The 12091-nt window shown below is 52.2% G+C and overlaps 1 protein-coding gene across 1 annotated transcript; it reads left to right on the top strand.

The window, feature by feature from the left end:
- Nucleotides 1–2117: 2117 nt before the first annotated feature.
- On the top strand, nt 2118–3672 carry LOC103645163 (uncharacterized). The gene is made up of 5 exons (XM_020543094.1): nt 2118–2128; nt 2495–2642; nt 2723–3163; nt 3236–3403; nt 3470–3672. Exons 1-5 carry the CDS (start codon nt 2118–2120, stop codon nt 3635–3637), a joined length of 936 nt encoding a protein of 311 aa, XP_020398683.1. The 3' UTR covers nt 3638–3672.
- Nucleotides 3673–12091: the final 8419 nt, after the last annotated feature.

Here is a 12091-nt window from a genome sequence, read left to right as displayed (position 1 = left end):
GGCTTGTCGGACCAGTCTAGGTAGACTGGTGCCGCCACCTTCACCGAACAGACCTCCCGACGCTCTTGCTTGCGGTGCCAAGCCAAGGCATTCGCCGCTTGCCCACCATAGATCATGAAGCAGTCGCGGACCTCGGGGAACTCTCCTGCCTGGTGATCTTCCTTCTTGTCGTCGTTGCGGGCCTTGCCACCCTCCACGGGTGGCCCGGCCCTGTGGAAGTGGCGCCGAAGCATGACGCACTCCTCAAGGGTGTGCTTGACGGGCCCCTGGTGATAGGGGCACGACTCCTTGAGCATCTTGTCGAAGAGGTTGGCACCTCCGGGGGGCTTCCGAGGGTTCTTGTACTCGGCGACGGCGACAAGGTACGCGTCGGCGGCGTCGCGTTTTGCTTGCGACTTCTTCTTGCCCTTCTTGGCGCCGCGCTGAGTTGACGCCTCGGGGGCATCTTCCGAAGGGCGGCCCTAGGGCTGCTTGTCCTTCCGGAAGATAGCCTCGACCGCCTCCTGGCCGGAGGCGAACTTGGTGGCGATGTCCATCAGCTCGCTCGCCCTGGTGGGGGTCTTGCGACCCAGCTTGCTCACCAGGTCACGGCAGGTGGTGCCAGCGAGGAACGCGCCGATGACATCCGAGTCGGTGATGTTGGGCAGCTCGGTGCGCTGCTTCGAGAATCGCCGGATGTAGTCCCGGAGAGACTCTCCCAGCTGCTGTCAGCAGCTTCGAAGGTCCCAGGAATTCCCAGGGCGCACGTATGTACCCTGGAAATTCCCGGCAAAAGCTTGGACCAGGTCGTCCCAGTTGGAGATCTGCCCCGGAGGCAGGTGCTCTAACCAGGCGCGAGCGGTGTCGGAGAGGAACAGGGGGAGGTTGCGGATGATGAGGTTGTCATCGTCCGTTCCACCCAGTTGACAGGCCAGACGGTAGTCCGCGAGCCACAGTTCCGGTCTCGTCTCCCCCGAGTACTTTGTGATAGTAGTCGGGGGTCGGAACCGGGTCGGGAACGGCGCCTGTCGTATGGTTCGGCTGAAGGCCTACGGACCGGGTGGCTCGGGCGAGGGACTCCGATCCTCCCCGCTGTCGTAGCGTCCCCCACGCCTGGGGTGGTAGCCTCGGCGCACCCTCTCGTCGAGGTGGGCCCGACGGTCGCGGTGATGGTGCTCGTTGCCGAGGCGACTCGGGGCCGCAGGCGCTGTGTTGCGCGTGCGCCCCACAACAGCAAAACTGAATACTCCCGTCGGCCATAATAATTCCCGTCGGTTTTTAGGGTTGCCGACGGGAGTTAATTAACTGCCGTCGGCCATAACGAAGCCGACGGGAGATAAAATAACTCCCGTCGGTTTTTAGGGTTGCCGACGGGAGTTAACTAACTACCGTCGGCCATAACGAAGCCGACGGGAGATAAAATAACTCCCGTCGGTTAGTCCGGAGGCCGACGGGGTTTAGGGCGGGCCTGGCTAAAACACGCGCGCCGGCCACTCGCCCAGGCTTTATTCATCGCGCGGTCGCTCATCCCGCGCCGCCGGCCACTCATCCATCGCCGGCCACTCATCCCGCGCCGCCGCCGATCGCCGTCCAGCGCCCGAGCGCCACCCGAGCCTGCGCCGCCGCCGCCGTGCGCCCGAGCGCCGCCCGAGCGCCGCCCGAGCCTGCGCCGCCGCCGCCGTGCGCCGCCCCGCCCGAGCGCCGCCAGCGCCTACGCCGCCGCCGCCGACCCCGCCGCGCCCGTCCCGTCCTCCGCCGCGGCTTGCCGACGCCGCTGCCCCCGCCCGTCCCCTCCCCCGACGCCGCTGCAACCTCCACTGAGACAGTAAGATTGAAATCATTTAAAATTATATCATTGCGATATATATTTATATTTATATCGAAAATATGTTTATTCCTGTCGGTTGGTTGATTGTATTGATTAAGCCGACGGGAGTTAACTACGTTGTGGTAGTTTGATTAGTATGATACACTGTTTATTTTCCTAGAGTTTTAGGGTTAAGTGCGCAGACCAGTAGTTAACCCTAGGCGTCACCCGTTCCGGAAGCATGCACATGCATCACATTTATTCATATGTTTGGGCCTAATGCACCTAGACAATCTATGGATGCATAGATTGTATAGTTTCATTGCTCATCATGTGGAGCAGGTATATTACTCGTCATATCCATGCCCTAAGTTGAGCGCTTGGTGGGTCGTATACAAAACCTACCCCCGTGATCGGTTGTCCACTCCTGTTCCCGATGATTACAATCGTGAGGCTCAACAAGCTGACGGGGTATTCCAAGAAGATGAGTTGCCATCCTCATTTGATATAGACCCTACTCCTACATTGGATTGTTTAGTTGGAGACCTCAATGATATATCATTGCCACAGAAAAGGAAACGAAACGATAAGTAACAAGTTAAGTTTATTTCCATATGAATGTTTATTTGTTTAATGTTGGTTTATTTTGCACCGTTTGTTTATTTATTTACATTACTCAGTACTAATAAAAACTTTCAATTGTTGCAGGATGCCTAAAAAGTTTAAGCAGGTGGTGAAGGGGTTCAGGGACTCCCTTTTCCGAGGGAGTTCCTTGAGCGCTAGTAAGAAGGAGCAGCTCTACAGAAGCCTACACCCAGAGTTACAGGGCCAGCCCTTGGGGTTTCAGAGAGGCGATGTAAGAATCATTGTATTGTTGCTTTTAATTTGTGTAAGACTTTAACGCGTGAATGTGACACTTGAGTTACTTATTTGCAGGATGAGGATGAGGATCAGGATCAGGATCAGGATCAGGATGAGGATGAGGATGAGGATGAGGATGAGGTTGAGGGTGGAGGTGAGGAGGCTGAGGCAGGAGGTGAGCAGGGAGAGGGTGGAGGTGGAGATGAGACTGAGGCTGAGGCAGGAGGTGCGGCTGAGGGTGGAGATGAGGCTGAGGCAGCTCCAGCAAGGCGTCCACGTAAGTTTAGAAGGCCTCATGCCGTACAACCTCCACCTGTTCCGAGCTCCGAGACGGGGAAGACGGTGATCTCCCCCGAGAAGGTGTTTCAAGTAAATGCCTATCGGTTGGTGAAGGAGGCCCTGTACGAGGCAAGGATTCAGGCCACGTGCATGTATTATCAACAAATTTTAGGGCAAAAGATGAACAAGAAGACAGGGGCCTCGAGTATATACCTTCGCGAGGAAGAGTATCGTAAGGTTATATTTCAATCCTTTCCTTTGTGTTTGTTTCATTTGAATAGGTACTGATATATGTTTGTTTTTATGAAGGTGGTGGTTCCGTGGATGTCTAACCGGCCAGAGGCCTACGCAGCTTGGTGTGGGGTATGGGCTTCTGAAGCCTTCCAACAGAAGTCAAAAAGTCACAGGGACAATCGAGGCACCATGCCGAACCACACCTTCGGTGGCGACAACTTCACGCGAAAGGCGAAACGCCTGGTAAGAAAACTAACAAATATGTTGAGATGTCATATATTCTTTTATTGTACTAACTCTGTGTTGTAGGAAGCTCAATTAGGTCGCGAGCCGACTCCCATCGAGGTGTGGGAAGCTGGCCATAGGGGAAGCGACCCTTCCAACCCTTTGTGCAGCCAGACACAAAGGGAGCGTCTGGTGAGCTGTTGTCCTCAATATTCGGTTAATGCTCGCAACGTACTAACTAAGGTTATATAATCGATACAGGCGGCATATGCGGAAGAGATGAAGGACCGTCACCGATAAGACTGCGATTGGAGGACCATGCCGATCGATGCTCAAGCCGTGCATAAATCCGGTGGAGGAAAGGCACATGGACGGTGAGATGTTACATTACATGCCATTTATATAGTGACATGAGCATATGCCTTAATTAATCTTTCTTTGACAACAATTGTAGATTCTCTCTCTTTGATGGAATGATCAACACAACGGATTTTAGAGCGTCTCGGCGGTCGGCATCCGGGTCCGGAAGCTCCGGTCGTAGCTCTCGTCGGCTCACTGAGCAAGAGCTTGAGATCGTGAGGCTGCGTGAGGAGAACCGTGAGCGCGATGAGCAGTTGAGGGCTCAAACTGAGCAGTTGAGGGCTCAAAGTGAGTACTATGCCTCAGTCCACGCGCAGCAACAACAGATGATTCAAGTAAGCCCATTGCATTATTACTGTTTATTCATTGCTTTACACATCCAATGCGTACTACTAATATGCTTGGTCAATAGTTACTAGCTCAGCAGCAGGGCATTCCGTACGTGGCCCCTCCGCCTCCGCCGCAATGGACGTTCGTCCCTATGGGCCCTCCTCCACCTCCGGTAAGAAATTCTATGTCCATTCTCTAGTTACATAGTAAAAACGACGACTTGTGCCGCACTGCACTCACATGAATATGTATTATTCTTGTATTCAACAGGGACTTGTGCCGCAGCAGCCTCAGTTTAGCACACCGCCGGCACAGCTACCTGCCCCTGGAGCACAGGTTTGTATTCTAACTCTATAGCTATCGCCGACAGTTCAGCAGTTAATATGTACGATTTCTGACAAATTGCATTCTCGCTCCATAGGACAATCAGGAAGGAAGTGGAACGATGGATGGCTTCGTCAACTCCCTATTCGCGTACCCAACTCCGGACGGAGGCAGCGGCCAAAGCTCCAACAACCCTAGCCGCCGCGGTTCGTGAATGTGCTTCGATCTCTACCTTTTCAGTAATGAACACTTCGATCTCTACCTTTTCAGTAATGGACACTTCTTTTGTGGATGGACACTTCTTATGTGGATGAACACTTCTTATGTGTATGAATGTGGATGAATGTTCTTATATATATGTGTGTGGATGGATGTGATTGATGTGTGTGGATGGATGTGATTGATGTGTGAATGTGCATGATGATATTGTGTATATTTTCTGTGCCATTGATCATAAATATGGGGTTTTGGGGGGGGGACAGTTTAACTCCCGTCGGCTTTGCAAAGCCGACGGGAGTTAAACTGGTACTGTCCAGGATAACTCCCGTCGGCTTAGCCAAGCCGACGGCAGTTGTCGCTCCCCCGTCCCGGCACCCAGGGCTGACGTGGCGGACACATAACTCCCGTCGGCTACCTAGGCCGACGGGAGTTAATTGCCCGCCACGTCAGCCCTGGGCCGGGGAGCGACAACCGCCGTCGGCTACCTAGGGCCGACGGGAGTTAATGCAATCCCCGTCGGGTAGCTCCTGTCGGCCGGGTACCGACGGGATTTACACTAAAACCGACGGAAATAGCTAAATCTCGTCGGTTTTAGAGTAAATCCCGTCGGTACCCGGCCGACGGGAATAACCTGGATTGCTGTTGTGCCCGGGGCAGACCGAGGCTTCCCGCATGAATCGGGAAGTCGCGGCATGAGGTTCCGAGGGGTACCCCTGCCTTCGGGAGGCGGAGCTCTCGGCCCGTCGGACCACGGCGCCTTCCAGGAGATTCTTGAGCTCTCCCTGGATTCGCCGCCCCTCGGTGGTTGATGGCTCCGGCATCGCGCGGAGAAGCATTGCCGCTGCCGCCAGGTTCTGGCCGACCCCACTAGATGCGGGTGGCGGCCTGAACCTGACGTCGTCGGCGATGCGGTGCTGGAGGCCCTGGGGCAGATGACGTATTTCTCCGACCGGAGGTTGGCCCGCACATGCCTGCCCGACGTCCCGACGGATCGGCTCAAGCGCTCCTGCTCCCTCGTCGAGCCTGGCCTGTACCCCGCGGATTTGCTCGAGCTGTGGGTCATGGCCCCCCGCCTGAACGGGGACCACAGCTAGCTCCCGTGGGATGTCAACGTGAGGCACCGGCCTAGGGAGATCACCGTCCTCCGGCATGCCGAGATGGTTGCCTTCGGAGGGACCCCCCAGATCGACGTGGAAGCATTCGCGACTTGGGCCGCAGTCCTCGTCGCCGAGGCTACGGCTACCGTCGGAACAGTCGGAAAGGCAGTAGTCGCATGCGGTCATGAAGTCCCGCATGGCACTGGGGTTGCCAAGTCCAGAGAAATCCCAACAGATGCTGGGCTCGTCGTCTTCCTCGGACCCAGAGGGCCTATAGGTCGAGACGTCCGTCAGCCGGTCCCAAGGTGACCGCATACGAAACCCCAGAGGGTTTGGACTCGCCTCTACGTGAGCACCCGCCAAAGCGAAGCCGCTAGGTGGGTCGAGGCTGAATCCGAAAGACGTGGGATGGGAATCGGTCGGTACCTTTTGGTCGACGGGCGGCGATGAGGTCACGTCGGGGACTGACTGCGTCGTCATCTCAGGTACAAGGGTGACGCCCAACAAGCCTTTCGCGAGCGCGCTGACGTCGTCCGTTTTCCCGGAATCGGCACGTTGCGGGGAGACGGCGCTCGTCTTCGTCTCAAGCGCGGGGTCGAGGCCCGGTGCGCCCCCCGTTGGGGTGCTGGTGCCGTCGACTCGCTCGACAGCCGACGAGGCGCTGCCTCCTGCTTGGCCTTGGTTGCCCCGCCTCCTCCTCCATCGGCGGGGGAGAGGACGGGGTGAGCTCGAATGTTGTTCTTCCACCACGCGGGGAAGACGTCGTCGATTCTGCCGCCGGGGCGGGCTGTCGGCCGCCATTGTCTTTGTCGCACGGCGGTGGAAGGAGTATCATGTCGTAGCTGCCGTCGAGGGACATGAACTCAAGACTCCCGAAACGGAGCACCGTCCCGGGTTGGAGAGGTTGCTGGAGACTGCCCATCTGGAGCTTGACGGGAAGCTGTTCGTCAACACGCAGCAGGCCCCTACCTGGCGCGCTAACTGTCAGCGTTTCGAGACCGGGGGGGTCCCCAGGCCGACGAGTGAATGTCGCCGCGTGCCCCAGCCCAGATGGGTCGAGCGTGAGGCCGAGCGCGAAGGGGGGAAGCGAGGTGGCCGGAGACCGGCGTGAGAGAGGTGGGAATCCCGCGGCCTTCGTGTTCGTCCCGCGCCCAGGTCGGGTGCACTTGCAGTAGGGGGTTACAAGCGTCCGCGCGGGAGAGGGAGCGAGCGGCCTCACGCGAGCGTGTGTCTCGTCCTCGTCCCCGCGCGGCCAACCCTCTCTAAGAGGGCCTTGGTCCTTCCTTTTATAGGCGTAAGGGGAGGATCCAGGTGTACAATGGGGGGTGTAGCAGAGTGCTACGTGTCTAGCGGAGGAGAGCTAGCGCCCTAAGTACATGCCGTCGTGGCAGCCGGAGAGATTTTGGCACCCTGCTGGTGTGATGTCGTGGCCGTCGGAGGAGCGATGGAGCCTGGTGGAGGGACAGCTGTCGGAGCTGTTGAGTCCCTGCTGATGTCCTCTTGCTTCCGTAAGGGGGCTGAGAGCCGTCGTCGTCACAGAGTATGCGGGGCGCCATCATTGCCTATCTAGCGGAGCGAGCCAGATGGGACGCCGGTCTTGTTCCCCGTGGCCCGAGTCAGTTCGGGGTAGGGTGATGATGGCGCCTCCTATTGACGTGGCTGGTCGGCGCCCTAGGTTGGGCGACGTGGAAGCTCCTCCGAAGCCGAGGTCAAGTCTGTCTTCCGTGGCCGAGGTCGAGTCCGAGCCCCTGGTTCGGGCGAGGCGGAGATCGCCGGCTGATGCTGGGGCGGAGTCTGAGCCCTGGGGTCGGGCGAAGCGGAGTTCGTCGTCTTCTGGGGCCGAGCCCAAGTCCGAGCCCTAGGTCGGGCGGAGCGGAGATCGCCGGCTGATGCCGGGGCGGAGTCTGAGCCCTGGGGTCGGGCGAAGCGGAGTTCGTCGTCTTCTGGGGCCGAGCCCAAGTCCGAGCCCTGGGTCGGGCGGAGCGGAGATCGCCGGCTGATGCCGGGGCGGAGTCCGAGCCCTGGGGTCGGGCGAAGCGGAGTTCGTCGTCTTCTGGGGCCGAGCCCGAGCCCTGGGCCGGGTGGAGCGGAGTTCGCCGTCTTCCGGGGCTTAGCCCGAGCCCGAGCCCTGGGTCGGGCGGAGCGGGGTTCGCCGTCTTACGGGGCTTAGCCCGAGTCCGAGCCCTTGGTCGGGCGGAGCGGAGTTCGTCGTCTTCTGGGGCCGAGCCCGAGTCCGAGCCCTGGGTCGGGCGGAGCGGAGTTCGCCGTCTTCCGGGGCTTAGCCCGAGTCCGAGCCCTTGGTCGGGCGGAGCGGAATTCGTCGTCTTCCGGGGCTTAGCCCGAGTCCGAGCCCTGGGTCGGGCGGAGCGGAGTTTCCTATGGTGCCTGCGGCCGGGCCTGACTGCCTGTCAGCCTCACTCTGTCAAGTGGCACCGCAGTCGGAGTGGCGTAGGCGGCGCTGTCTTTCTGCCAGGCCGGTCAGGGGAGCGGCGAAGTGACGGCGGTCACTTCGGCTCTGGGGGGCGCGCGTCAGGATAAAGGTGTCAGACCACCTTTGCATTAAATGCTCCTGCGACTTGGTCGGTCGGTGCGGCGATTTGGTCAGGGTTGCTTCTTGGCGAAGACAGGGCCTCGGGCGAGCCGGGAACGCATTCGCCGCTGGAGGGGGGCCTCGGGCGAGACGGAGATCCTCCGGGGTCGGCTGCCCTTGTCCGAGGCCAGGCTCGGGCGAGGCGTGATCGAGTCCCTCGTATGGACCGATTCCTGACTTAATTGCACCCATCACGCCTTTGCAGCTTTATGCTGATGGGGTTACCAGCTGAGAATTAGGAGCCTTGAGGGTACCCCTAATTATGGTCCCCGACACATCCGGAAGCGGAACAACAAAGGCTAATAATGCGCTTTGCAAAGGATTGAATCTCAAATGTAAGGCCACCATATGCATCTCACCAACGAACTAAAAAAGAGAAGAGAAGTTGAATTAGTGTTGCGAGCTATACAAGACTTAAATGATTAATGAGGTAATAGAACTTACTGGGACTCTTTTTTTGTTCTCTAATTGCTAATGGCGATGAGAAAGCAGGGCCAACCATATTCATATACTCATCAGTTTGTTTACTGATTATAGCTTGAAGGTCATAGTTGTCAACCATCTTCCATAGCACCTCATTGAATGCTGCCCTCAGCTTACCAACCTCCCTTTTTGTTGGATCATTTTTTTGAAGTTTAAAGAACTTATTTGAATTTAAAAACAACGCAACCCAATACAACTTCACCTCCATTTGATCTTGCCTTGTAAAGCCAAAAATTTGTATAAGGAAAAAAAATAAAATAGTAAAATTCAGATATCTCAAAATTATACTTGAGCTTTGAATTTTGATGACTGAATTTCGAAACCATGAATTAATTTAGAAAAAAAGTAACGAACAGGTTTTCTATTCAACTAAATGATTATTCATTTCATTAAAATATACACTATAAGCATTTATTTAAATGAGTATTGATATATAAGGATAATATTAAATTTAGATGGCTCAAATCTAGACGGGACTTTTGAAATTAATTTTTAAACTCAGAAAAATAAATAAATTGGAGGATTCTCTACTTATTTGAGTAAACACCCCCTTAATCAACAGTTTAATTAGAAGCATTAGTTAAAGTAAGTAATACATAAATAAGTAAAAGAAACTTTGCACCTATGATAATATTTTTATGTGATGCGTTTGATTTGAATAAAGGAATCATGACTTAGATTTGAATTCAAATTATAAATTAGAAAATATAACAAAAAAATGAGTAAAATAAGGGAAAAATACAAAAGAAAAGAAAAAGAGAGAAATCAGCCACCCCGGCCCAAAGCCACACGCCGGCGGACCCCCCACTCGCTCTGCTGGACGTCGCGCGCGTTCAATCAATGTCACGTGGGCCCCTGACGTCAGCGGTCAGCGTTGTCCCTGTAATCATGAACTCTGCATAGTATAAAACTGGTATACTAGTCGTGCTCGCGGTCATGAACAGCTCAGGACTCTCGCATGATTAATTTATGGAACTAAATTCAATTGGTCATATGCATTGTATCGCGGGTGTTGTTATCAATGATCTACTACTTATTTGGGTGGTATCTACTTATACTTAGTAATTGCTAATAAAATTTTGACCAATTTTAAAAGCAATGCTCAGCTTCAACCATACTCTTTGGTAAGCCTTACATTTCACATAAGCTCCCACCTTTAGCGAGTTCATGCACATTATTCCCCACAACTTGTTGCGCGATGAACGTATGTGAGCTCACCCTTGCTTAGGGCTGAAAACGAGCCGAGTCGAGCTCAGCTCGACTCTGTGTGGCTCAGTGAGAGACTGAGCTCGGCTCGGCTCGGCCCGTTCATTAAACGAGTTGGGAACAGAGGCTCAGCTCAGCTCGTTATAGGCTCGCGAGCCGGCTCGAGCGGCTCACGAGCTAGAATAGTAATGCAGTCCAAAATTCTAGATTATAGGAAATATAACATTAATAGTTCATCAGTTGCACTTGATACTTACAGTTATTCATCCAATTAATGAAATATATATGTATGATGCATCCAACAACACAATAATACAAAATAAGAAGTGTCAAGTCTCCATGATTCATAGCAGCATGACATCATATATTGTCTAAACAGAACAGATACTTGCATTTGCATTTGCATAGTTCATTGCACCTAATACAGATACTTGCATTTGCATAGTTGCATTTCTTCATCCAAAAACTAAAAAGCAGATTACAGAATAGTTCATCCATGCTGTCCACAGAAATAGAACATAAATAAATACAAATAAGAGAACCATGACCATGATGTCCATTCAGGTTCAGCCATGACCAATTGACCATGATGTCCATTCAGGTCCAGGCCATTCAGGTTCAGCCATGTAGACTCCATCCAACAATCCATTACAAAAAGCATCAGTCCTACTCCAAGTCTCCAACTCTAATTTTGATAGATATCACAATAGAAAAATATAACAAGTTAGATCCAAATGCAAAGTAAACTTAAAATAAGTATTGAATGGACACTTTTAAAGAAAAAACCACTCAACTAGCTAAGCATAATACAAACTTACAAAAGGATAATCTAGTTGCTCTCCACCAAACTTTTTGGAAATGAAATGTTTTCGACATCATCCTCTTGCTCCTAAAAATAAATAGAGTAATTTGATTGAGTGGTTTAAAGAAACCTACTATAATAAAACAATACAAGAATAGCATAGTACCAATACATACCACATATGTAAAACTCCCATCATGTGCACCTCGAATCCAACTAGAGGAGCACACCAATGCCTCCACCGTAGAAGAACTTAGAGAGCTACGATAGTCATCTAGAGTTCGACCACTAGCGCTAAAAGTAGACTCAGAAGACACAGAGGTAGTTGGAATAGTTAAGAACTTCTTTGCCATCCTCAACACCATTGAAAATCTATGTGAGTTAACCTTCCACCGGTTAAGCAAATCAAACTCCTTGTCAGCTAAACTCACATTTGTTTCATCCAAATAGATGAGCAACTCACTCTTTGATGGGTTCGCTTCAGTAGATGATAAGTATGACTGAAACTCACATGAAGCTGAAGGAAAACTGCATGATCTATCTGTGGTCAAGGATGAAGATGCACTATGCTTGCTTTGAGTAGCTTTTATCTCTCTATGTTGCATCTCATAGTCTTCAAACAACTTTTCTAGTTCACCTCTAACTTCTTCTATCTCAATACCAACTTGGTATGTATCAAAAATCTTACCAAAGCACCACTCAATATATCTCATCTTATACCTTGGATCTAGGATAGTAGCAATGACCATAACATTGTTCTTTTCTTCCCAATACTTATTGAATTTATCCATCATTGCATTACCCATTTTTCTCATATTTAAATTAGTAGAACCCAATTGCTGATCTCAATGCAATTTTGACATCCACAATGTGAGGATAGAATAGGTTTGCAGTGGGGTAAGAAGAAGCTGACAATGCAGTGGTTACTTTAGCTAGAGAGGCTAGAATTGGCTCAATTGCAATAAACAAATCCCATTCTTCAGTTGTAGGTTCCCACTTATAGTTTAAATCTGAATCCGTATATGTCTTAATAGCTTCTTTGTAAGCTATACTAGTGCACCACATCTTGTATGTTGAACCCCACCTTATTGACACATCAAGTCTCATCAAACTTATGCATGCGAGATGGAGACTTCTTAAGATACTTGGCTGTTAACCTTAAGTTTTCTATCAAAGAAGCTAATGCAGTTATTCCATCATTGACAACCAAATTTATTATGTGTGCACAACAATAGACATGAAAGTATTTTGCAATGAAAGCATTCCCCTGCCTAGCTACAAATCTAGCCCTCAAA

Source organism: Zea mays, chromosome 1 (genome assembly GCF_902167145.1).
Source record: "Zea mays cultivar B73 chromosome 1, Zm-B73-REFERENCE-NAM-5.0, whole genome shotgun sequence".
In the NCBI taxonomy this organism is placed as follows: domain Eukaryota; kingdom Viridiplantae; phylum Streptophyta; class Magnoliopsida; order Poales; family Poaceae; genus Zea; species Zea mays.
The sequence above is the reverse complement of the archived record's forward strand: the minus strand, read 5'-3'. Positions and strand labels throughout refer to the sequence as shown.